Genomic DNA, 27,291 nt, shown 5'->3' with positions numbered 1-27,291 from the left:
ACTGTCTAAGTGCTCAACTGCGAGACACAAATATCTCATGTGATCTTCACAACAACCCTTTGAAGACAAGTAACTGACCCAAGTCACAACACTGGTTAGTGGCAAAAGCCAGAATTTGAATACACATTTGGCTCTAGTATACCCGTGACTTCATCTGAACATAAATTTTAATACTAATAGTAAAAAAATAATAATAGAACATACAAAAATTTAAGATATCTGTGTAACATGGATTCATTTGCAAAACAAATGTTTGTACTTACTTGTGATTTATAATTCTTATCCTTTAATTCTCAGACATGGGACCAGATGTGCAGGAGAAATTGCCATGCAAGCAAATAATCACAAGTGTGGGGTTGGAGTTGCATATAATTCCAAAGTTGGAGGTAAAAGCCCTTTTAGCCTAACTCTCAATTAACATAGCTCTAAGAAACTCGACTTTTTACTAAATGCTTAGGCTAAGTGAACCAGAAATGTGAAGACTGTTTCTGTAGCTTGGCACTTTATGTTGAGGCTCGTATCCTCTGTTGTACACAGGGAGAGGAGCCAGGTCAACAACCAGAGGCAGAAATGAGTTCCATGCAAAATCTGCTGCAGGACTTGAGTGTGACTTGCAAGCAAATCAATGAATCTTTGTTTCTAGGAAATAGATCGCTGAGTATAGCCTAGACAGCTAAGCATGTGAACAAAATCTGTGGCCTGATTTAGGAGAGATTGTTATTGAATACTTGCTAAGGGAACAGAAGGAGGAGGTAAATTTAAGCAGTCTTACCTTGCCTCTTAATTCTGTAGGAGTTCTTTATTCCTTTGTTTTATTTTATTTTTGGTACTGGGAGTTAAGTACTGGGAGTTAAACTCTGGAGCATTCTACCTCTAAACTATACTCCTGGCCCCCTTTTTGTAAAATTTTGAAACAAGTTCTCACTAAATTGTTGAGGGTCTCCCTATGTTTCTGAGACTGGCCTCGAACCTATAATATTTCTGCCTCTGTTTTCCAAGTACTGGGATTTGAGGCATGCACTGCCACATCTAGCAAGTTCTTCATTTCTGAGCAAAGAAGAGCTTCAAAAAAATTTTAAAGTACATACTTGTTATATTAAGTAGCCAAAGGTTACCTTTGATGGCAAGAATGTAGAATCTCTAGTTGTTTTAGTAAGTGTTCTCATGGGGAAAGTTCCACTAGGGTAATTGAGGACATTTAATAAAGAAATTACTTATATGAGTTAGAGGAAAGCAACAAAGGACTAACAAACAAAGGCACATGCTATCCCCTCTAGGCCAAAGGAACGAGGGAAGGGGTGGTCAGGGGCAAGTAGGAAAAGAAAGTAGTAGCCACAAAGAGAGCCAATGGCCAGGAGCCAGGCATGGCCTTGCATACTTGAAAGCTATACTGGGGCAGGACGACAGGGGAATAGGCTCCACTCTCCTAGCCTCACCCTCCTGCTGGAGTCTTAAGTGGCTGAACCCAGAGGGAAATCAACAGAGATCTTTGACACAGTCCATGTCTCAGTGGAGAAGGGTGGAGAGAGGATATGCAAAAACCGAAGAAGGCAACAATTCTCTTCCTCAGGCTTTCACAGCTTTGCAATAAGCTTTGAACTTAGTTTGGTTTAACAAAGTATAACCACAAGCACACACAAAAAGATCACTTGCAGAGCATCACTGCATACCTTGAGTTTGGTTTTGAATTTCCTTTAAGAAAACAAACAAATACAGATTGGCATTTATGTACACTGTATATAATAATATATATATGTGTTATATACACTATCTAATTTTAGGTATCATTCCTAATTCCTTTTGTACTATCATTTTCAGAGCACTGTGCTAATTTAAAGAAAATGAAGGCAGAAGCACAAATTACATAATCAACTAGAAAAAAAACTTACATTTTAAATTCTGATGAACTGAACAGCTATCATTTGTGAGAGAACCATCTGATTCTTTATTCTCTGGAGAAAGAATTGCAAGCCGGGGCTTTAAAGTAGAAAAGTTACCCTATGGCAGTAGAGAAATGAAATAATACTTCTGATCTCAAGCTCACTGGTTTCTTTTTATTATTCTACACTTTCAGTGTCTAGCCCTAATTTGAAAAATAACTATCATTTTAAAAAGGATCAGTTGGGCGTGGTGGTGCACGTTTGTAATCCCAGCATTTGGGAGGCTGAGACAGGTTTGTGGACAGCCTCAGTGAGGCCCTTTACGATTCAATGAGACCCTGTTTCAAAATAAAGAATAAAAATTAGGGCTGGGGGTGGAGCTCAGAGATAGAATGCTCCTGGGTTCAAACCCCAGTACTGCAAAAAAAAAAAAAGGTACCCACTATATGTCAATTACTTAGCCTATGCTACATTATAGGCAGTGTATCCTGTGGCTAACAGGGTAGATTTTGGTGCCAGAATTATTTTAGGGTTCAAATCTAGGCTCCCCACTTTTAAGCTGTGAGCTCTTGGATAAACCATTGTGTCTCTGTAACCTCAGTCTCTTCATTGAAAAAATGTAGAGAATTACAGTACCCACTGTAATTCAGGTGGCAGCTGTAAGAAGAGATAAGTTCATATGTATAATGCCATGGAATGGTTACTGATATAAAATAATTTCAATGCATGTGAGCTGTTGCTATCAGCCACATTTTACAGCTAAAGAAACTGAGGCACAGGGAGGTATCTCGCTCAAGATTACACGGTTATGATAAAGCCGAGCTGGGAATTGTTTTTTCTTCCAGATGCATTTTAAACAAGTTTCTTTTTTTTTTTCCAGATATGAGCTTCACTGATCATGTCAATTACACATTCTTTCACCTTAGCTCCATAGTAAATAACAGTGTGAAAAACTAAAGCTGTAAGCCATCATGTGATTAGCTGGAAGCCAGGAATAACCAGGCTGTACTGTCCAAATTGCTTTTCCCTTCCTGGCTCTCAAATGCATGAGTCTGATGATAGGCGACAGGCCGTTGGAAAGAACAAAGAGCTGCCATGTCTGCCTTCCCCTGATGAAAAATGATCCCCCCACCCCAGGAGTGAAATCTATGGCAATGATTTCATCCTTGAGATGATTTGGAAGAAAAGGAGGCATGTTCCTTGAAAACATTTCTTAGTAAACACATAAAAGAATGGCCTCTAGGTTATTTTTAATCAGTGCTTAGAAACAAGAGTTCTTTCCCTATTTGTTAGTTTCCTATTATGATGGATCTTTTCAGGCTGCGGTTTCCCTTAAGGGGTCCTTTGTATAGCACAGACTGGGCCACAGCTATACAGGGTACAGACATGAGCAGGTGCATTGAGGGAGGGCGATTTGATGGCTTTTTTTTCTGAAAGCTGTGCTTCATTTTGTCGGGGGTGGAGGTGGGAAAGGAGACATTTGTAATTGACTGCAACCATGGCCATTTCCTCTCATCCAAGGATGCTACTCTCTTTCAACCTCAGGGGCATTTCTGGGAACAGAGCCTACAATAGGAGGAAAAAACCACAGCTGCTTTACAGTGCACAGTATTATATCTAAAGGGCAGCCAAGAAAGTTTACAGGAGCACTGACCTGTCCCTTCCTTCTGTGCTTTCAGTAGCTGGGCCGCAGATGTTGGAGATGGTAGTGGTTACCCTGTTTTTGACTCTTTTGAGAGTCTTTTAAAACATGAATATTAAGACCATTGTGTTTTCCTCTCAGTACATGGTGACATCAACCTTTGGGTGTGTTTGTTTCCTGCTCAGGCATAAGAATGCTGGATGGCATTGTGACTGATGCTATTGAGGCCAGTTCAATCGGATTCAACCCTGGGCATGTGGATATTTACAGTGCCAGCTGGGGCCCTAATGATGATGGGAAAACTGTGGAGGGGCCTGGTCGACTTGCCCAGAAGGCTTTTGAATATGGTGTCAAGCAGGTGAGATACTTAACACAGACTCACATGAGATGAAACCATGAAACTCTGACCACTGGTATATGAGAATGTGAGAACACTTAGGTTATATGAAAAAAAAAATGGTGATGAATTTCTTGACAAGAATTTCCACAATTTTAAATGCACTTAGAAAGCCAACCCTCATTCCTCAGAAAGATGGAAGTTCATGGTTAAGATAGTTTTTCCTGTTTGGATTTTACATCTAACAGTAACTTTTAGGATATTTACTTTAAAAATATTTCTGGAGCCCCATGTGGTGATCCCTGCCTGTAATCCCAATATTGGGAGGCTGGGACAGGAGGACCAAAGGTTGGATGCCAAAGCATGGTAAGTTACCAAGACCCTTTTTCAAAGTAAAAAGAGGTAGGCTGGGCATGGTGGCGCATGCTTGTAATCCCCACGCTTGGGAGGCGGAGACAGGAAGATCGTGCAGGTTCGAAGCCAGCTGCGCTGGCTTAAGAGATCCTGTTTCCAAAAAATAAAAAAGTATGAAATAGGTCTGGGAGTATAGCCCGGAGGAAGAAGGGCTTCTAAGAACCCCAGTACCACCAAAAACAAAAACAAACAAACAAAAAACACAAAAAAACCCCAAAAAATAAATAAATAAAAAGAGGTAGGGATATATCTCAGTAGTAGAACCTCCCTTGAGTTCAATCTCCAGTAACAAAAAATAAAAATGCATCTGGGCATTTTTCCTCTTTCTTCATTTTCCTGCTGCTTTGAGGTTTTTGCACTAGGTATTCTAGTGCCCAGACTTCTCTGAATTGCCCTGAAAATGCATTCCTGAACACAACACCCTGCTGCCTTCTGCTCTGCACAGGCCTGGGCGGTACCTGAGCCTCCTGTAAGGTCTACACCAGGTTTACTGCATTCATGCCCAGATCCCAAGGCCTTGCTCTCCACAGGATGAGACAAAAGTAGAAACTTTGGAGAGCACATATTGAAAAGTCATAGAAAGGGTGGCCTTGATGAGTTCCATTCAATTGAAGAGTCCCTTTTAATGCAGCTGCACGGCAGATCTGAATAATGCCTGATTTTGTCATTCTATCAGTCACCCAGAAGATTGAGGCGGAAAGAAAGGGAGAGAAGACTGAAAAAATTAACCACCACTGTTAAAGTCTAGATTATCAATCTGCATGATAGTGAAAAGAAAGAAAGAAAGCCTTTGATTGGTCCTATCCCACGGGAGCCCCAGATGACAGGCGGCTGTCAGGGCCTGAGTCTAGTGGCCTAGTCTCCTCACGAGATTTCCACCCTGGCTCCTGAAGGGCCTGGAGTTGAAGATAGACCCAAATAATTGCCTGTGAGAACTTCAAACATGTATTTGTTAGGAATTGTATTGACATTTGACAGTTACCCCAGTAGGTGATAATATTCTGGCTTTTTCTTTAGGGGAGACAAGGGAAGGGCTCCATCTTCGTCTGGGCTTCTGGGAACGGGGGGCGGCAGGGTGATAACTGTGACTGCGACGGCTACACGGACAGCATCTACACCATCTCCATCAGCAGTGCCTCCCAGCAAGGCCTGTCGCCCTGGTACGCTGAGAAGTGCTCCTCCACGCTGGCCACCTCTTACAGCAGCGGGGATTACACCGACCAGCGAATCGTATGTTTCCTTTGTCTAACTCGGAGGTCTAACTCAGACTGGGCTCGCACTCAGAAAGATCCTCCTGACTGACCAGTCTGGGAGACTCCTGCTCACTCACTGGAAAAACTAGCACTATGGGGATGTTTTCTCTCCAGGGATAATGGCATTTCTGCCAAGCTGATCTTCCCTCTCTGTCATTTTTAAACTTAGCCCCGAGAAGCCACCAAACCTGCCATTATGTATAGCCGAGACTCTCCAAATGTCTTTTCTGCTTGTCTGATGCCTCTCTGGAAATAGCCTAAAAGGAGATTTCAGGGTTTGTAGGACTTTATCACCCTTGTACTTGCTGATCCGTTAATAGCAGGGATATAGCCTGACTTGCCCTTTAGCAAATGATAAAAATACTGAGTCTGTACCGGCAATGTGTCTTAAGAACAGATGACCGGCAGGAAAATCATTGTCAGTTTCCCCTGAAGGTGAACTCCCCCGGCATCTGGGGAGCAGCTCAGGGAGGGTGGAAGCCCAGAGCTCCTCCAGCCCACGCTCGCCTGAGCCTTCTCTCTCATGAGTCAGACTGCCAGGGGCAATTATTGGATTTCCCTTCAAGGGCATGATGATGAAGGGCCATTCGTGGGTTGAGAGAACAAAGAGAGGCACTTTTAATTTAAAAATTCTAAGCTTTGGATTTAACTCTGGATGCAGAAAGAACTAACTAAAGTATGCAGATCCCAATCGCAATAAAATAGCAGGTCATGATCCAATTAGATGGTGGGTGAGCCCCACTATAATTACCTTGGAATGTGGCCACTGCTCCCATCAGTGGCATCTCAACCCAATTGTCAGCATTAATGTCTTCTTCAGACAGGGTCACTGTTTCGTAACTCTGCCTGTTTCTGCAACCTAGTTTAGGCAGTAAAGCTGTGTGGTCTCCACTTAAAAGCATTGGCCTCTCTCTCATGCCGTATCTTTAGATACCTGAATAATAGACAGTGACATTCCACCCAAGGGTTCTTTATGGCAGACATACTTTATAGCCTTTGAAAGGAGCATATCAGACATCTGCCCCACTTGTGTTCAGAGCTGTGGGCTATTGCCATGTCCCTGGGCGTCCAGAGATGCCTTTAGAAAATTGGGCTGTTACGCATTTTAGAAACACCATTTCGTAGACAGCCCCTCATCTGAGCGACCCTGCACTTGAAGGAGGGGGCAGGTTTTCCACCTTTGTAAAGATGCCTCCTCTAAACCAGCCCTAGCAGAGACAGCTGGTGGATTCTATTTGAGACAGTCGCAGCAGCGCATCCTTTCTCTTACGCAAACCTCTTCCTTGGCACAGTCATCTCTGGGGGTTCATTTGCGTCAACAGGTAAAAAGGGCAACATTTGCTTCTGCAGTTCTCTGAGGAGTGGAGCCACCATGACGAAAAATCTAGTGTCTCCAAGTAGGAAGCCAAAGGAGGTGATAATAGAACCAATTATTTTTTTACACCTTCCTCCTACACATTGAAATCCCTAGCTAAGAACTACAGAGCTGGAGCCTGGGTGGGTGTCTTGTTAGTAATATTTTGGCCCCACTTGTTCAGCCAGCATCACTGAGGTTCTTAAAACAGACTGATTAGAAATTTGTATTTTTTGTCTGCCTTTGACTCTGTAACTTCTTCTCTTTGTCTCAGTAACCTCTCCATTACCCTATAGTTAGCCTATGTAAGTCCTGACATGGGAAAATATTGTGTAAAAATACTGCCAAAGGCAGGATCTCACTTAGGCTACAGAATATGAGTCAGGAAATGTAAATATAATTTTACAGCTAGAGAGACCAAGTGAGAAGCCCATGGAACATATCTAATAAGTAGAAGTTCTACAATTTGAACCCAGAACTAAACCCAGCACGCTTTTGATTTTATAAGCCCATTCTTTTCATAAAGTGTAAATGTGGACAATAACTCAGGAACATCAAATCTGGTCAACAGGGAGTGCAAACGACACACTAAAAAATTCTTGCACAAGTAGTTGAAGTGGCTAAGATCAGGAGGACTCTCCATCCTTGTGCTGAAGAGACAGTCAAATGTTAATCTGAAGGCCAAAGGGAATTTAGTATGAGGCAGAATTTCTAAATATGCATGACCAAACACAATGGACCTGATGATTAATGGGCCGGCGTGATTCACAGTGATGTCCAAAGTGTTCCTTTTATATAGACAGCATTTCGTTTGGGAATCTCAGAAGAGAAAATATTCATAGTGGGAGTACTTTATCCCCAGAAAAGGCATCTTGCTGCCAGAATTATAGACAAGTTGCACATAGAGGAGAGCGAATTAAAATATCAGCAGATGGCAAACATCCGCTGGTAGCTTAGAGGAGGAAGTAGTGAATCGAATCAGCTGAGTTTCCTGGTCACAGCAGATGCAGACCTTGGTGCGGTTGCCCCGTCTCACACCTCACATGTCTCCATCCTTTTCTCCTCCCCGGGGCCATCCAGACAAGCGCTGACCTTCACAACGACTGCACGGAGACCCACACGGGCACCTCGGCCTCTGCACCCCTGGCTGCTGGCATCTTCGCTCTGGCCTTGGAAGCAAAGTAAGGCCCAGAAATCTTCTCATCACCTCTATTGGGGCTGCTGCTTCATTTTAGTAGCTTTTGTTGCTTCCTATACATGACTAAAGTAGAAATTTTGGAAAACAACATAAAAAGGTGATCTTAATAAAGATAAGCTCTCGTCCTGCCACTTTGAAGTAACTATTGTTAATATCTCCATGTAGATTTAATGCACATATATAGCTTACAAAATTGGTGTCTTAATATGCACATTATTTTGTAATCATTTTTATAATCCACCTTCTAATATATTAAAAGGACTACATCTATGTTCCCCAACCTTTAAAAATTCACGTATTTCCCCCAAGTTCTCTTCCCATGCAGCTCCAAGGCCTTATTTCTGTCAGGCAGAATTTTGGCCAAATAATTTTTTGTGGGTAGTATTGTAACTAAAAGCTTATAAAACATCCTTTCTTCAGACTATATACATCTAATACTGGAGCTTATATACCCATGTCAGAAGATGTCAGAATTAGAGACAGGAATTTTTATCTTTTCTATTTTTATCTTTTATTCATTGTGTAAGTAACAAATTTAATTGAAGCCATTTAATCATGTATAGATAAACACTCTTACCCACAAATATTAGTTGCCATCTCTGATAACTTTCTCAGGCTGAACACTCAGAACTAAAATTTCTGAGGCAAAAAACAGACATATATTAATGACTTGATGTATGTTGTCAAGTTGCCACTTTGAAAAATTATATCACTTTTTATTCACCAGGAATGTATGTATAAATGGGCCAGTTTTCAAAACCCCTGCCAAAACTAGTGTGTGTGTGTGTGTGTGTGTGTGTGTGTGTGTGTGTGTGTTACTGGTGATTGAACCTAGTGGCTTTCTACCTCAGAGTTATATTGCCTAGTTCTATTTTATTTAATTTATTATTTTTATTTGGTACTGGGGATTGAACCCAGTGCTGTTCTACCTCTGAGTTACAACCAGAGCCCTGTTTTATTTTTTATTTTGAAACAAGGTCTCACTAAGTTGCAAAGAGCTTTGCTAAGTTGCCAGGCTGGTCCAGCAGACTCCTGTCTCAGCCTCTAAGTAATGACTGGGATTACAGGTGTGCGCCACATGGCCAGTTCCAAACTACTTTTTTTTTTATCTTTTAAATGTTTGCTATTTTGATAGGTGATATGCTTTTCTTGTGCTTTTTAAATGCATTTTAATATGCTTTTATTTAATGACTAATGAAGCTCAATATTTTATGTCATGTGTCCATTTGCCTTGTATGACTGTTTCTTTATGGCCTTAATTTTATTTTATGGCCTTGGTTCAGAAAATCCATTAATACTTTATCAGTTTGGCATTTACTTTTTAATTTCGTTTATAGGTGATTTTTATGTAATGAAGATAATATGGTTGATATATGTAGATACGGTTGCCAGTCAGTTTCTTTAAACTGTCTTGCTTTGTTTCTGTGCTCAGAAAAATCTTCACAGCCCAAATTTAGATTAACATTTACTTATATCATTTATTATGGCACGTTTACCATATTCAGATTCTAAGTCCTCCTAGAATCTGTTCTAGTATAGGATTCTAAAAAAAGATTTAACAATATTTCCTCTTTCTAATAGTTACTCAATAGTCCAATATTTAATACAGAAGAAAAAAAAACTGTCTTATACTACACATCTACACCTTTTTCTTTCTCCTTATTCCTACTTTCTGATGTTGTATGTCTTACCTTCCTAATAAAGGGGTTGTCCTACCAGAGGGTGCATATTATCTGGAGAGAAAACAAAGCAACCCCCTCTTATCCTGTTCAATGGACTAGTTTCCCTGGAGCAGAAGAGCAGAACATCTTGGCTTTTGTCACAACTTAAAAAGCCTTAAAGTTTCTGAGCTTTGTCCAGAAGAGTCCAGTGTAGCTCTAAGGACCTCAGAGCTCCCTGAAGAGATGTGGTATAGTTTCTGGGTACCTCAGCAACAAGATGGCCACAGTGGCTAAGCAAGACAATCTGCCACGTTTCTTACCAAGAGACTAACTCTGTGGAAGGACTGGGGAGATGCATGACAAAGAAGCAGATTCAGGTGCTCAAGCAGAGGCAGATTTGGGGCCCAACAGAAAAACTATGTTTAGAATCTGACTTTTGTAATAGGAAGGAGATTAACAGGACAATATCTCTGAACAGAAGCTAAGACTGGTATCAGAAGATTCAATTCAATTTTGAGGAAAAATATAGTCCAAACAGTGAAACATGCAGGGAACACCTGGCTTCTAGTTCCAGCTATACCATTGGCTATGTGGCCTTGTGCAAGTTCATTTATATGCAGGGGCTCCACCTTTCCATTGGCAAAATGAAAGGGGCAGATCATACCGTTTCAGTTGTTTTTATACTTTTATTGGTGCATTGTAATTATACGTCAGAGATTCAAAGTGATGTAGTCGTATATGCACATAGCATTTGGTGCATTTCCCTTTGTATCCCTCCCTCTCTGTACATGTTAGTGAGATTGAAGATTGATGCTTTCATATATGGACATAACATTATTTGAACTATTTCTTCCCTCAATTCTTTCCCCCTCTCCACCTCCCTTCCCCAACCCCATCCATTATTTTACTGGTCTCTCTCTTCATTTATTTTAAATCTCTTTTGTTTCATATTTTCTCTTTAGCTTCCACATATGAGAGAAAACAAATGTGGATGAGAGAAATATCTTTTTCAGAAATTTTACCCTTTTATAATGTTCTCAGATTTGAAGTAGAAGATGAGGGTATATAGAGATAATCCTATATGAATTGTTGGTGTTGGTGTTGAAGGCTCTGGATTTTAAGAAAATATGAAACAGGCTTACAATATTTGTGATCCCACAATACAGATTTTTAATTCCCTGGGAGCTGTTAAGAGAAAGCGATCCTTAAAATTTTAAGTTCAGAATCTTTCTTCTCTACCCAACACCTATCAGATGCATGTAAATGTACCTAACCAAGCCTCACACATTTTAATCTAGTAACCAATATAATAGAAATATTTATCTAGCGGAATGGTTATGTTAATGTTAATTTCACATAAAAATAGAAAATTTAAAAGTATAATCCTTGGTTCCTAAAACTTCAAACTTTCTTTTTCTATATGTGGAGAAAAGTATTTGAAAATGTTCTAGCCTCATTAATCTCATTAGTCTCTGCTGAGACTTTCTAAACCAAGGGCTTTGTTGCTATGAAATACATGGGTAGGTTTCTAGGGTCTACAAATCTCTTTGCAACTAAATGCAGAATTGCTTAGAAGCACATTCTCATAGTGTTCATAACTTAAGAGACAAAGTGACTATGATTTCCCAGGTGAATATCATAAAATTTAATTCCCTTCATTTGATTCAACAGTAAGATGGACATGATTAATCTTAATATTTATGTCCTTTCTTCCAAAGTCTGTAAAGATTATTGAGATATCTGTCCTCAACTGGACAGTTTTTAAACTCCATTTAATTGCCTATACAACAAATATTATATCAGAAAATCCAAATGCCAGAATTTCTAGATGTGAGATCAAGCTTTATCCCTAGACAATTAAGACTGAGAGACTGATTTAAACATTCACTATCCCTCAGCAAGAGCTACAGAGACTGATAAAGAACTCTTGGCCAAGCTTGGTAATCAGGTTCTTACTAGAGGCCAAATGCTTGTGCTAATCTTTTGCATGCAATATTAATTCAAATCCTTGTAATACTCTTTTAACACAAACTATTAGTTATATTTTAGAAATTAAGAAATTAATGCTTAGAGTGATTGAGAAACTACATATGATGCCTCCCTAGGTCTGCTGGAGAGAACAGTACTGAGTGGAAACTTATCATCATCCCACAAAATAAAAGAGAGTCAGGATAGTGTAGTGGCATGTACCTATAATCCCAGTGCTAGGGGGACTGAGATGGGAGGATCATACGTTCAAGTACAGCCTCAGAAACTTAGCAAAATCCCATTTAAAAAGAAAATATAGGGTTGGGGGTCAAGCTCAGAGGTAGAATATCCCTGGGTTTAATTCTCAGTGTCAAAATTAAAATAAATAAAATAAAGGAGGATTAGGAAGACTGAGGCTGGTATAGGTGAGCAGGTAATTATTATTTCCTCCTCAATTTCTTGTGACAAGCAAACTATTTACATGAAATATGCATTAGTTGCATTAAATTTGATGCATCTAGGGGAATGAGATTAGGGAAAGGGGGAAAGAATACCTTCTGGCTGAAGTATGAACAGGGAATCTACAGCAATGGGTGCTTTTTTTTAACTGGTGTATTGCAATCATATATCTTGATGAAGTTCAGGGTAACAGAAGCACACAGGCACACAGTATTCATTGAGCCCTCCGCTAGCTCCTTCCCCAGCCCCTCATTCCCTCCTTCTCCCCTTCTTCCTATGCTCAACACAGCGATTGACTGACAAGTTTGTGTATGTACAGCATGTTCACTGAGCTCTTTCTCCCTTTCCAACTCCCATCTCCCTCAGTTAGATCCTGCTCTTTACTCATCTTTGCTTAAAGTCCCTCCTATGTCCATTTTCTCCCTAAATTTCACATGTTAGGGAGAACATATGACTTTTCACTTTTTGTGACTCATTAATCTCACTTAACATAATGTTCTCCAGTTCCATCTATTTCCCTGCAGATGATATAATTTTAATCTTCTTTATGACTGAGTAAAATTCCATTGTATACATATCCCATAGTTTTGTAACCCATTCATCTGTTGATGGACATCTCAACTGGTTCCAACCATAAATCCACTGAAAAAGAAATTTAGGAAACATTTCCACTCATGATATCCCCCAAACAATAAATTACTTAAAAATAAAACTAACCAAGGAGTCAAAAGACCTCTACAAGGAAAATTATAAAACAACGAAAAAAGAAATAGAAGAAGATCTTAGAAGATGAAGGACCTCCCATAGTCCTGAATAGGCAGAGTAAATATCATCAAAATTGCCATTCTTCCCAAAGTGATCTACAGATTCATGCAGTACCCATTAAAATGACAAGGTCATTCTTAACAGATACAGAAAAATCAGTCCTTAAATTAATTTGGAACAACCAAAACCCAGAAGAGCCAAAGTAGTTCTCAGTAGCAAGAACCATGCAGGAAGAATCATAACACCTGACTTTAAACTGTACTACAAAGCCATTGTAATAAAAACAACATGGTATTGGCACAAAAACAGACACATAGACCAATGGAGCAGAATAGAAGACTCAGAAACAAATCCACACACTTACAACCAATTGATTTTTAACAAAGAGGCCAAAAACATACTTGGAAAGAAGATAGCCTCCTTAACAAATGGTGTTTGGCAAAACTGGTAGAATCTGCAGAAAAATGAAAAAAAAAAACCCTCACTTTCTGACCCTGCATATGAGTCAATTCAAGATCAAAGACCTGGAAATTAGACCAGAGACCATGCAGCTACTTGAAGAGGACATAGAACAAACACTCTAGCACATTGGGATGGGCAAGAACTTCCTCAACAAGACCCCCAAAGGCATAAGAAATAAAATGAGGCCCTGTACATGGGATTGCGCTAAATTGAAGAGCTTCCGTGCCGCAAAGGAAACTATCAAGAACCACATTGGAGAGCCCACAGAATGGGAGAATATTTTTGTCAGCTATTATTTTGATAGAAAACTAATATCTAGACTATACAGATAACTCAAGAAACTCACCACCAAAAAATCCTACAAATGTTTCTTCAACACCCCATACATAGGTATCACCTGGGGAATTTATTTAACATGCAGATTCCCAGATCCTATGGCTGGCAATGAAGATTCGGAAGTTTCTACAATGTGGCTCAGGAGTCTCTCTTTTAGCAAGCATCTCAGACAATTTTAATGTTTGTAGTAGCTTAACCAAACTTTGAGAAATAACTGCTATAAAGGACTGTTTTCTACGATGTTACCTGGTTGTGTCTGGGAAGATGCCCATTAGGGTACTTAGTAGGCATATCCTGGAGATAAATATGCTGAGAGAAATAAATTCCTTGCATAAATGCCTCTGACACCATTATTACCATGTAATGAATATACACAAGAAAGCTGGCAGACAGCAGCCTTAGTCTTCAGAGCAACCATCAAAAGAACCAGAATAATTTTTAATAGGGGAGAAAGACACTGAAGAGAACCACTGAATCCCTTCACAGCTTTGGAGGTGTTAAACAGGAGAACAGTCTTCTATTTTTATTAAAGTTTGGAGCAATAAACTTTCAATGCTTCACAAAATCTGCTTAAAATCACAACAACAAAATATTTGTGGGTTGTAAAATATTGAAAAGTGCAAATCAGAAAATCTGCAACATCTGAGATCACCCATGTGTGATGAGGGACTAAACTAGGTAGCCCCTAAGAATTTTCTCTTGAGAATTTTGTCTTCAACTACTTTCTTTACTTCTTTTCTAAGAAACAGTGCTTCATTTCACTGTTTAATTCCATAACCATTATTTTCAGTAAACATATCTTTTAATTGCAACACAATGCAGTTTTTAAAATTTTAATTAGTGTGGGTGCTGTTGAGTGCTAATTGACAAAGACTGTCAGAAATAAGCAGCTTCTTTTCACTTTCATTTTGTAACTGCATAAGTGAGGAATAATTCTGTAGGGAAATAGGTTTAACTTTCCTAATTGCATGACAATGAAGCTCCTTAAGTATTTTTCAAAGACTAGATAGAAAAAGTTTTAAAAAACATTAAGAATCAAAACTAAATATAAAATAAATTCCCTAGAATAGAAATATGGGCATGTATGTTTCTATCATTGGAAACTCCAGTATATTATGTAATTATAATACCTCAAATAAAAGTATATATAAAAAAATGAAATACAGAAAGTCTGTGCTTTATCTATTGTTATTATGTTTATCAGCTCCTGGCCACCATGTCTCCTTGGTACCTTTCCACATAATCACCTTAAATACACACACACACACACACACACACACACACACACACACACACACAGAGTTCCAAATGGGAAATTGGTGTGTTGTCTATTGACCACCTTGATAAAAGGCTTTTTCTTAAACTCCTTTTAAAGGATTGGAATGGTACCTCCATTTCATTCTTCTGGATCAGGGAACAAGATAGATAAAGATCTTGCCTCTTCTCTTTAAATTCTAGCTAAGGGAACAGACATTAAAATAGACAAAACAGAAAAAACAGATAAGTTTCCCATTATAAAGTGATTAAATATTATGGAAAATAAAGAAGTATAGCAGGATAAGTGCTCAGGAGCATATGGGGAGGATTAAAATTGTAAACAGGGTCATAAAATTTTTTTATCATAATAAATACAACAATCCTTTGCATCTTCAATTTATCTTTATATTGTTGATAAATTGATCTTACTAAGGCTTCTGATGTAAACATGCCCTTGCTCAAAAATTCTTGAAGCCTGGCGTGGTGGCGCATGCTTGTAATCCCAGCATTTGGGAGGTTGAGACTTGGAGGATCACGGTTTGCGAACAGCCTCAGCTACTCAGTTAGGCACTCTGCAACTCAGTGAGACCCGGTTTCAAAATAAAGAATAAAAAATAGGGCAGAGGGTGTAGCTCGGAGGTCAAATGCCCCTGGGTTCCATCCCCAGACCCGCAAAAAAAAAAAAAGAAAAAAAATTATTGGAATTACTTCCCACTGCCCAAAGGATAACATGTAATCTCTCTTTTATGCCACTCACAGCCCTAGTCACTAGCTCAGTACTCCTCACTGCCTCTTCCATGCTCAGGAAACTAGAGGTAATCTGGTTTCATGTATGGGACAGATATAAGTTAAGAGTTTAGCTCCAGTTACATGTAAATAATTAGCAATCAAGAAAAAAGTTTTATATTTCTTCAATGCAGAGCATTGAATTTTACTTGTAGGAAGAGCTTAACATGTTATGGGTTTTCAGCACTTCTTTTTGAGTTGCAAATAACACAGTACACAAATATACAGTAGAATAATATGAATGCAATTACCCTAAGATACTTCATAATATTTGAATGGAGAAGCTTATTTTTTTTTAGCTTGCTTTGGCAAGGAAAGTTCATTTAGTCCCTAAAGATGCTTTGGGTCCTTTTCCTTCCAGCTCAAATCTCACCTGGAGAGATATGCAGCATTTGGTTGTCTGGACCTCTGAATATGACCCATTGGCCAATAACCCAGGATGGAAAAAGAATGGAGCAGGCTTGATGGTGAACAGCCGATTTGGATTTGGCCTGCTAAATGCCAAGGCTCTGGTGGACTTAGCTGATCCCAGGACCTGGAGCAGTGTGCCTGAGAAGAAAGAATGTGTTGTAAAAGACAATGACTTTGAGCCCAGGTGAGTCCAGGAATTTTAAGCAAACATGTTTAAGTGTTTGGTATAACTTAATTAAAGTGTTTGTCACTCTCCCTAATTCTTTTCTAACACCTACCCTTCTAATGTATGTGGAAATGGGGTTTTTTATTGTTCTATGTGTCTCTCCAAGAGGAATCACTGAGGTGTATAAATCATGTTAGCATATTTTCATTTTCTGCTTGTAGACCACCTACCACATAGCATTAAGTCTAACATGCACCCCTGTTTTATGTATTAATAAGAGAAGACATTGTCAGTTAAATTATGATCAATTACTCATTGTTTTGAAGCTTCATTCTAAACACAAAGATGATAAAAAAATGCATCTGAAAATTGATGAAAGGCAGTACTTTTCAACCAGTATTACCTAAAACCTACTTTCAAAACAGCCACAGAGCTATGTGATTCAAGACTTTTTTTCATGTAGGATCTTTATCATGCTGCTTTTACATAGACCACCTCTGACTCACTATGTCTTAGCACAGAAGCAGTGACCATCTGCTATGAATGTTTTTTATTTCTATCAAAGCAACCATAATAGTACTCAACCCACCCCCACAAAATATCCAAGCACAAGAGGCTTGGGAACATGTCTTAAGAAGCCATTATAGATATCATTGCTTTTTTTATAAGAGGGCCTTTCTGATATTGTGGTAATGGACCACTTTTGATGGATTCAAGACAGACTTACTAAAATTTGATTCTATAACAAGTAGTGTGGTATTTAAGTATATATGTTCCTTACCATTTCCTTATTTATTAAATTCATTATAGTTAAACTTGAATTGAGTATTACTCATAATAGGGAGTACAATAAGCCTAGATAAGTATCTGGTGAGAACAGATATGTACACTTATGCATAAAATGCATGAACGAAAAGAGCAACTTTGTTTGAGGCTGATTCTTTAATGTACTTAGGGCCCTGAAAGCTAATGGAGAAGTTATCATTGAAATTCCAACAAGAGCTTGTGAAGGACAAGAAAATGCTATCAAGTCACTGGAGCACGTGCAATTTGAAGCCACCATTGAGTATTCCCGGAGAGGAGACCTTCATGTCACACTCACTTCTGCTGCTGGTAAACTACAAACAAACAAAAACAACAAAAAGCAAAACAAAACAAAAAACCTTTTCAAACCATTTGTTTACAATTTCAAGTGCAAATGAAACCATTTTAAATCAATGAATTGCTGTTTGTTTTTAATAGAACTAAGTCTCTTTATAGGAGTTTCAAGTCTTAAAAACATGCTTGTTTTTTTTGTTGTTGTTAGAATTTCTCTGTCCTACTCATTCCAGTTGGTCCTTAGATATGCAAATAACATGGCCTATTTAAATTATTAATAAATTCAAATAATTCAAATGAATAATAATTAATAAACTTTCCTGAAGATATTTGTTTTCAAACTATTTTTACTTTCCCATGTTACTGACTTACCATTCTTGTTTCTCAGGTATCATCTTAGTAAAAGCTGTTCTGATAATGAATACAGATAGATCTGAAACATTCAAGGAATAAGTTGAAAATTTTGAAGTTCTGATCCATAAGAGAAGGTTGAGAAGATGTTATATTACTATGAAACATAATTTTCATAGTAATATGTAAAGTCTACATGATATATTATTTACACTTTTTTCCTTTTTCTCAGAGGGTCTTAATTCAGATGAGCTGAGAACTGGTGAACAATAAACCACAATCCAAAAAGTTGATGCACTACAGTTTCATATTTTAGTAGGATTCAGCTGACTAAATTTAATTTCTATAGGTGATAGATGAAATATAAGCTACCTCTATGATTCCTTCTAGAATATGAATTTCTTGAGGTTTGGAGTAGGCTCTGTGAATTTTAGTCTTATGATTTCTAGATATTTTGTATTCAGCCTCAAATATTGGTGGAATGCTTATTTTTATTGATGGGTTTGTAGTTCATGAAATCCTTTTACATAGAATAAAATACTATTTATTGATCAATAGCAAGGTTGGACTTCAAGGTTTAGAGTTACACCTAGTAGTAGTTTTCTATGTGATAGAACATTATTAAGATATCCCTCTATTAGTTAAATAATTAGTAGCAATTAATAAATTGTAAGTTAATGGTTAAGTTAATTTTATGTCTACAACAGATTATAGACTCAGACTCAAGCACCTACTAAAATTTCAATTTCAATTCTTCCTTTTACATATATATATATATATATATATATATATATATATATATATTTTTTTTTTTTTTTTTTTTTTTTTTTGCAGGTCTGGGTATGAAACCCTGGGGCATTCGACCTCTGAGCTATACCCCCTATTTTTTTATTCTTTATTTTGAAACCGGGTCTCACTGAGTTGCTGAGAGCCTCACTAAGTAGCTGAGGCTGTCTTCAAACCGTGATTCTCCAGTCTCAGCCTCCCAAATGCTGGGATTATAAGCGTGCGCCACCACGCCCAGCTTCCTTTTACATGTTAATATGATAGTTTCACTAAAATATATTTCAGTTATTTGACACTCTTCCTTAGGCCAATTCATAGGTATAGCTCTCTAAGTTCTTATTCAAACAAGCCTTAGTCAACATATATAATTATTTTCATATAAAATTGAAAAACTATTATATAACAGATTATATGATAAGAATTATGAGTAAAAACATCATTTTTTTTCTGTGAATGTCTCTATCCTGATCTTATAATAAGAGGGCAAATTAGGACTAATTTTTCCCAGATTTTATTTTTATTTATCAAATATGACAGTGTATCCAACTATCAGGGTGGCTAGAACATTAATTCACTTGTGTTTGTTGCATGAAAATAGGGACTAGCACTGTGTTGTTGGCTGAAAGAGAGCGGGACACATCCCCCAATGGCTTCAAGAATTGGGACTTCATGTCTGTTCACACATGGGGAGAGAATCCTGTAGGCACCTGGACTTTGAGAATTACAGATATGGTAAGTGTGAATGAGAGGACAAGGAAACACAAGGTCACTTCTAAATACTTTGAAGCACTTCAAAGGTTGACTCATCACTAATCAGGGAAAGCCTGTAGTGTTTCAAACCCTTCCCACTTGGTGTTATAGATAATATTTCAATATTATTTTAATATTTTATCATTTTAATGTTTTATTTTTACTATTTTACTATTTTATTATTTGGTGCATTATATAGTTTTACATCATAATATAAATCATCCATTTCATCAGTTACAGGAAAAGCAAATGAAAATGTTAAAATTTAAAAAATAACATAAATCATATTGATAGTGACATACAGACACACAGCTCTTGGTGGGCTTTCCCCTGGCTCCTTCTCCCATCTCCCTTTTCCCCAAGAGGATTAGGTTCCAGCCACACTATAAGAGAAAAGATACATCAATAACAAGTGATGACAAACTGCTAAATGACTAGGAAACAAATGCCAGTGTTCCCATGTCTGAGAGTAACCAGTCATGTGCCTGTGGCTATTAGAATTGGCCTTATTCGCAAAGAGTTAAATACTCAGATACACTTTGCTCTGACACTCTTCTGGAGTACATAAAAGCTTTATTACAAGCATCCTGAAGTGTCTGTTGGGAAGTAGCTTCATGTTAGGCATAATACCTTATTTGACATGACTTTTTCCAGTTTCAGTCATTTAAAAAAAGCATTTTATGGTATTTTTTGAATTGATATGATACTTAAAATTTTTTGAATTTTGGAGCCCTTCAGATTTTAGATTTGGGGATTGGGTATGCTCAACTGTTCAAGCCTGTACAAATGTTCAAAAATCTGAAAAACTGAAATCTGAAACTCTTCTGGTTCCAAGCAATTCAGATAAGGGATACACAACCTGTACTAACACTTGTTGACATTGTTCTGTAATTTTAACACAGTCACAGAAATGAAAGGACAGATAAACTGTCTAATAGAAAGCTAAATGCTACTGAATTGTTTACTTATGCATCATTTCTCCAACATTCTCCATAGATGAGAATATAAATGACCTCTATTTCAGCTCTAAGTTCTTCTGAGAAAAAACTGTAATCAGTATCAATAGTGTAGATATAAGTGCCTAAATAACTTTTTTTTTTTTTTTTGGTGGTACTGGGGTTCCTGGAAGCCCTTCTACCTCTGGGATACACTCCCAGACCTATTTTTTATATTTTTATTTGGAAACAGGGTCTCTTAAGACAGTGTGAATGGCTTAGAACCTGCGCGATCCTCCTGTCTCCACCTCCCAAGCACGGGGATTACAAGTGTGTGCCACCACGCCCGGCACCTAAATAACTCTTTTTTTTTTTTTTTTTTAATTTGGAAACAGGGTCTCTTTAAAAAGAAATTGTTAAAGATGTCAATTAAGTTAATAGAAATGATATAGTTGTTGCTTTTTACCCCTCTGAGAATGGCTTTCTTCTAAACATTGCTGAAGTTGTGCTTTAAAAATAAAAGTTGTAAGCCGGGCGTGGTAGCGCATGCTTGTAATTCCCGCACGTGGGAGGCAGAGACAGGAAGATCGCGGTTCGAAGCCAACCATGCTGGCTTAAGAGACCCTGTTTCCAAATACAAAAGTATAAAAAGAAATAGGTCTGGGAGTGTAGCCTGGAGGTAGAAGGGCTTCCAGGAACCCCAGTACCACCAAAAATAAATAAATAAATAAATAAATAAATAAATAAATAAATAAATAAATAAATGTTGTAAAAAGTTCTGTCCCTATAAGGAAAGAAGAAAATGTTCCCAACTGCTCATCCTGTTCTTGATTTGTTCTCAGTTCTTTAACTGAGTTTTACTATCGGGAAACTAAGAAAAATATTTACCAGTATAGGCTGTTTGGGCTATTTTATATCAAGTTTGAAGTTTGTAAAATTTGACCTTACATATTTAGTTTTTTTAATATTTAAGATTTCGGGTACAGTCAATTTTTTAAGAACATAACCAATATGGAAAATAAAATGTATACAAAGATCTTTGCTTTTTAAATTAGATGCTTAATTTTGAGGCATTTAATCAATTTTAAGTGGTTAAAATTGTGTCAATGTTTATACCAAGCATGGATCCAATGGTTTCTTTTAAAATAGAGCCTTGCCTGAACATGGAATGCACAAAATCTTAAAATTAGATTATAACTATGAAATCCTTTTTAAAATATTTTGAGTGATTTCTTTGATTATTCAAAATATAGCCTAAAATATGTATATGTATATGCTTATCCTCCAGTCTGGAAGAACACAAAATGAAGGAAGAATTGTGAACTGGAAGCTGATTTTGCATGGGACCACTTCTCAACCAGAGCACATGAAACAGCCTCGAGTGTACACCTCCTACAACACCGTTCAAAATGACAGGAGAGGGGTGGAGAAAATGGTGGATGTGCAGGAGGTGGGTGTGGCTCTGTTCTTGCTATGTTCTTTTGGACAGTAGTAGACAATGCAGTGAGCAAAGCTTCCTTTATTTTGAAGGAGGGAGTAAGTTAGATGTGCATAGGGAGGATGGGAGTGGTAGTGATAAGCAGTTTATTTCCCAATAGATGGAAGAAAACTTATTTTTTATTTTGTTATTTTATCTTGAATTTATTAATTATGGTCCATGAATTCTAAATAGTTATTAAATTCCCTGACATGTTATCTATTTATGACAGATAGCATATTATAAGGAAAGCTGTCTTTATGTATCACAATACCTAATATTTGTCTTTATCTCAGTCAACAATGTCACCGATATAATCCAAAATGATTGACCATGCAACTTAAAGGAAGGAAGATTTATTTGCTCACAGTTTTCTGGAGATTGTGGGTTCAGTCCATGGAAGGCCTGGGTCTGAAGCTCAAGGTGTGGTGGGAAGGAAAAAGAGGGAACAAGCAAGGGTGTGCTCTCGCGTTATGGAAGCCAAAAGCAAGAGAGAGGAAGGAAGCAAGAGGATTCAAAGAGAAGAGCACAATTCCTATGGACATGCCCTAAGAGACCATCTTCTCCAGCCACACCCTACCATCCAGTAAAATCTATTACGATGGACTTAGCCGCTGATCAGATTACAACCCTGTGACTCAATTACATTAACTCTGAACACCAATAAATTAGCTTTTCAGGGGACATTCTGTGTTTATAACAGTATTAGACTTCATTTTTAGGCATTTTCCATATTGTTTCATTTTAACCTGTAATCCTAGTAGCCTAGGAAGGATGGACATTAGTATGTCCATTTTGCAGAAAGAATAGCAAGGCCCAGGTGGCCAAATCACTTATGTAAGCTTCTTTTTACTAATCCATATTTAGTAACTGACACTTAATGGATACATTTTGGCAACAAAAGGGGAGATTTAAAATCATAGTCTCTCTCAGAAATTTTCAGAGGATAACTTAAGGAAGTCATTCACACTCCTGGGTCTCAAAGCTGCTGGCTTCTCTTTTAGCAGCTGTGGGCATAAACCACTTTTTTTTCCTTTTTTTTTATTGGTGCACTGTATTCATACATCATAGTGGGATACAAACTTTTGTAGACATACATGCACACATCGCCCAGTCAGCCCCCACCCGATCCCCACCCCATTCCCTCCCCATCCCTCCCTCCCATGCTTGGCTTAGTGGTTGACATCTAGTATTATAGCAATTTATCCAAAATTAAAAATGATAATCTCACATAACAGTTTCATTTGTCTGATACCAAGCTTTTGATGACTTAAAGATAACATTTCAATATTTCTTTTTACTTTCTTTCTTACCAGAGAATATTTCTTTCTATTTTTTTAGGTGAAACTATCATATATTTATATATTTATTTTTCAGGAAAAAAAATCTATCCTAATATAGAATATGGACTCTAGATACCCAAAACTATCTTGAAAAAGAACAAAGCTAGAAGATATATATTTTCTGATTTCAAACCATATAAAGCTACAATAATTGAAACAGTGTAGTACTATTCTAAAGGCAGATATATAAACCTTTGGAGTTAAATAAAAGCCTAGAGCTAAATTCTTCCCTATATTGTCAAGTTATTTTTGACAAGGTTTCCACGAACATTTGGTGGTGGAAAAAATAATCTTTTAACTAAATATTGTTGAAAAATAATAATTACATGGAAAAGAATAAAATTGGACCCTTACCTAATCCCATATACAAATATTAACTCAAAATAGATAAAAGACCTAAATATAAATCTTAAGACTATAAACTTTTAGGAGAAAATCTGGGTCATAAAACCTCACAACATTGAAATTGGCAGTGATTTCTTGGATATGATTTCAATGGCACAGGCAACAGAAGAGTATACAAACTCCCTAAAAAATATTGTATATCCAAAGACAATGTAAACAGAGTTAACAGTTACTAATAGAATGGGATAAAATATTTCACAAATGCTGTATCTGAAGGTATATTAATATTCCAACTAGAAATCCTAAAAATTAACAACAATAAAGGCAAACAATACCCTTTAGAGATAGGTAAAAGACTAACATAAATAATGAATCTCCACAGATAACCAATCTTAGTTGTCTGTTGGATGGAAAATCTTGTTTCTCTAGTTCTGGTGTATGTTACCTATTTCTTCTTTGTAGTTAATCTCTTTGAGTATTTTCTCTAGTGCTGGTTTTGAAGACATAAATTCCTTCAGTTTCTGTTTGTCATGGAAGCTTCTTATTTCTCCATCTAATTTGATAGAAAGTTTTGCTGGGTAGGAAATTTTTGGCTAGAAGTTGTTTTCTTTCAGAGTTTGGAATATGTTACTCCAAGATCTTCTGGCTCTCATAACTTGGTTTGGGAAGTCTTGAGTGATTCTAATTGGTTTGCCTCTGAATGTCACTTGGCCCTTTGCTTTTGTTGCCTTTAAGATTCTCTGCTTGGCTTCCACATTGGTCATTTTGACAATTATGTGGCGTGGGGATCCTCTTCTCCGATCCTCTCTAAAGGGAGTTCTATAAGTTTCCTGGACCTGTGTATCAACCTCTTGCTTTATGTCTGGAAAATTTTCTGCTATTACTTCCTTGAAGAGATTGTTGATTCCTTTGGTTTCACTTTCTTTTCCCTCCTCTATTCCAATTATTCTTAGGTTAGCTCTCTTAAAATGGGCCCATATTTCTTCAATGTCAGATTCCTGCTGTTGGATATTTTTTTCTAGATTAGAAACTATGCATTCATTTTTGGAATGATCATCTTCTAAGAGCAAGATTCTGTTCTCCATGTGGTCTAATCGGTTGTTTGTGCTTTGAATTGAGGCCTTTACTTCATTAATTGCATCCTTTATCTCCTTTTGGCTCTCTCTGAGTTCTTTTTGAAGCACCTCTATTATTTCTACAGTTATTTTCCTGATTTGCTCTTATAGAAATCTCTGATTTTCTGTTTTATTGAGTTCTGATGTTGTGGGGTTGTGGCACTCATTGCTCCAGTATTATTCCTCTTTCCCATGATTTCGGAAGTTTGTGCCTTCTCTGGGTTCTTCCCTTGGGTCACTATGACTTCACTTAAGGTGTTCTGGATCTCGAGTCTGTAGTATCTCAGACCCCACTACTCCTTTACTGGGTTGTATCACAGAGTCTCTGACCCAGAGAGTCGATAGAGGCTGCTTTAGACTGTGGGGGGTGCCAGGTTGCAAGTTCTCCTATGGTGTGATATCTCTGCCACCGCCCCTCCTCCACTGGGTCAAGTCCCAGGGAGTACAGTACTGGGATTTCTCCTCTGTGGCCCGCAATTTGACTCACTGTTCTTGAGTACACAGATGTAGCTGTACTGGCTTCGCTGAATTCGATGCTGTTGCCACCGGTGGCAATATGGCGCCGCTGCTACATCCTCAGCCGTGGGGCTGGTGTTTTTCTTCTTGGTTTTGATTTCCACTCTTAATCCCTGCAGCGTGTGCTGAGCTCAGCCACTGGGAGCTTTAGATGCTCTCTGCGCCGAGTAATCCCGCCTGGCTGTTCCGCAGTGGCTCACCTCGGCTTGCTGTAGCCGTCCGGTGAACTCCCCGCTGCCGCCGGCAGTAAAGCGCTGCTGCCACGTCTGTGGCTCTGTTCTCAGTCTGCTTTCTCTCTGGAGCCTGGTGATTTTTTTGTTTCTCTGGTGATGGTGTTTTCTGGCTATGAAAGGCACTGATTTTGTGGTAATGGAGATTGATTGTTAGTGGGGCTCTTAAGCCCCGCTTTTCTCGGTCGCCATCTTCCTGGAAGTTCCACTTTTTTTTTTTTTAATCTGCTGAGCAGCTAGCGTAAGTGCCTCAGGAATAGTACATAGTTTTTTTTTTAATTTTCATAATAACTTGCCTTAACAGGTGCAGTACTGTGCTGGGTCTTTTTCAAGATAGAGAAACATAGAATTGGCTCAAGAAACCTATAAACTATCTGTGTGAAAGCTTCAGCCTGGATTCTGGCTCCTTTTTGTATTCTGCTAAGCAACTTCACTCTAGGACCTGAGTCCCAGGGGCCTCTTCCTCACATAATCTGAAGCACATTAACCTTTTCAGTGTTTTTTCTTCTGAGATTCCATAAAAAGTATTAACATGACCCTTCCATTTTTAAGATACTGAAATACAGCCAGCCCTCCATATCTACAGATTCAGCATCCTTGGATTCAAGCAACTATGGATAAAAAAATTTTGAAAAAAATTGTGTCTGTACCAGACATATGTAAATTTTTGTCATTATTCCCTAAAAATGCAGTAAACAATTATTTACATAGCATATACACTGTATTCCATTTTATAGGCAATCTAGAGATGATAGTATATATGAATATATATATATATATATATATATATATGTTATATGCAAATATTATGACATCTTACATAAAGGACTTAAGCATCCATGGATTCTGGTATCCATGGAAGATCCTGAGGACAATTGTACTTCCACAATGGTTAACAAAGAGCTGCTTCCCTGATCTTTCCCATTCCCTCCTTGCTACTCTACTTCCTCAATCTCCCTGAACCCCTCTCCCTTATAACTTGATAGCTTCTGACAGAGCAAGAATCTGACCTTACATTACAGAAATTGGTCGATGCCTTTCAAATGAGTTTTAAAGTATTTAATATCATCTTCTCTCCAAAATGCATTCTACTATAACATGCTAGTGATGGAAATCAATACATACTGAGTACCTACTATATTATTCAATCTTTAAACCACCAGAAATGGAAACACTCTTAATCATAGTATGCAGGTGAAGTTCAGGGAGGTTTGAAAGATTGCCAAGTGTACACCAATAAGTGGGAAGCTGAGGGTTGAAGTCCATGTCCATGTGACTGCAAGACTTGTGTTCTCTTAGCTTCTCAGATTCTCAAGGAACATGCAGTAGGCTGGTGCTAAGGCGGTGACTAGGTGGCCTGGCTGTAAATAATGAGCTTTATTTCCTTTGTTGGTGGCATTCTGTGTTTTAGGAGCAGCCCACACAAAAGAACCCCAACGAGAATCCCCTGGTGTCCAAAAGCCCCAGCAGCAGCAGTGTGGAAGTAAGAGGGAATGAGCTGGCAGAGGGGACCCCTTCTGAGGCCATGCTGCGACTCCTGCAGAGTGCTTTCAGCAAAAACCCACCTCCAAAACTGTCACCAAAGAAGTCTCCTAGTGCCAAGCTCAGTATCCCTTATGAAAATTTCTATGAAGCCCTGGAAAAGCTGAACAAACCTGCCCAGCTTAAAGACTCTGAGGACAGTCTATACAACGACTATGTGGATGTTTTCTATAACACAAAACCTTACAAGCACAGAGATGATCGGCTGCTGCAAGCGCTGGTGGACATTCTGAATGAAGAAAATTAAAATTAGTGTGGTTGAAAGTTGGAAATATTCACGCATCTTCCTTTCCCTTAGATTTTGCCTGTGTCTAAAGTGGTTGTTTTGTTATTGATTCCTATGCTTATAATATCCTTTGTAGTACTCTTTCCTTTTTCTCCCCAAACTGTACATTTGAAGGGGATGAGCTCAAATAGAAAATATCCAGCTTCCAGAATTGATTATAGCTCTTTC

At 38.0% G+C, this 27,291-nt stretch overlaps 1 protein-coding gene across 1 annotated transcript in view; it reads left to right on the top strand.

Annotated features, from left to right (window-relative positions):
- Positions 1–27,084, top strand: part of PCSK1 (proprotein convertase subtilisin/kexin type 1) — a gene marked incomplete at both ends in the record, with an annotated part of 42,861 nt that extends 15,777 nt beyond the window's left edge. Inside the window, 9 exons of the mRNA XM_080692740.1 lie at positions 298–386; positions 3,708–3,880; positions 5,291–5,503; positions 7,961–8,061; positions 16,134–16,367; positions 17,305–17,462; positions 19,183–19,316; positions 21,558–21,719; positions 26,707–27,084. Of these exons, the coding sequence (XP_080548866.1) occupies positions 298–386; positions 3,708–3,880; positions 5,291–5,503; positions 7,961–8,061; positions 16,134–16,367; positions 17,305–17,462; positions 19,183–19,316; positions 21,558–21,719; positions 26,707–27,084 (1,642 nt within the window). The remainder of the gene's footprint in view (positions 1–297; positions 387–3,707; positions 3,881–5,290; positions 5,504–7,960; positions 8,062–16,133; positions 16,368–17,304; positions 17,463–19,182; positions 19,317–21,557; positions 21,720–26,706) is intronic.
- Positions 27,085–27,291: the final 207 nt, after the last annotated feature.

The sequence above is a fragment of the Muscardinus avellanarius genome (genome assembly GCF_963383645.1).
Source record: "Muscardinus avellanarius genome assembly, chromosome: 1".
Taxonomy (NCBI): domain Eukaryota; kingdom Metazoa; phylum Chordata; class Mammalia; order Rodentia; family Gliridae; genus Muscardinus; species Muscardinus avellanarius.
Note: the sequence above shows the minus strand (reverse complement) of the source record. Positions and strands in the feature narration are given on the sequence as shown.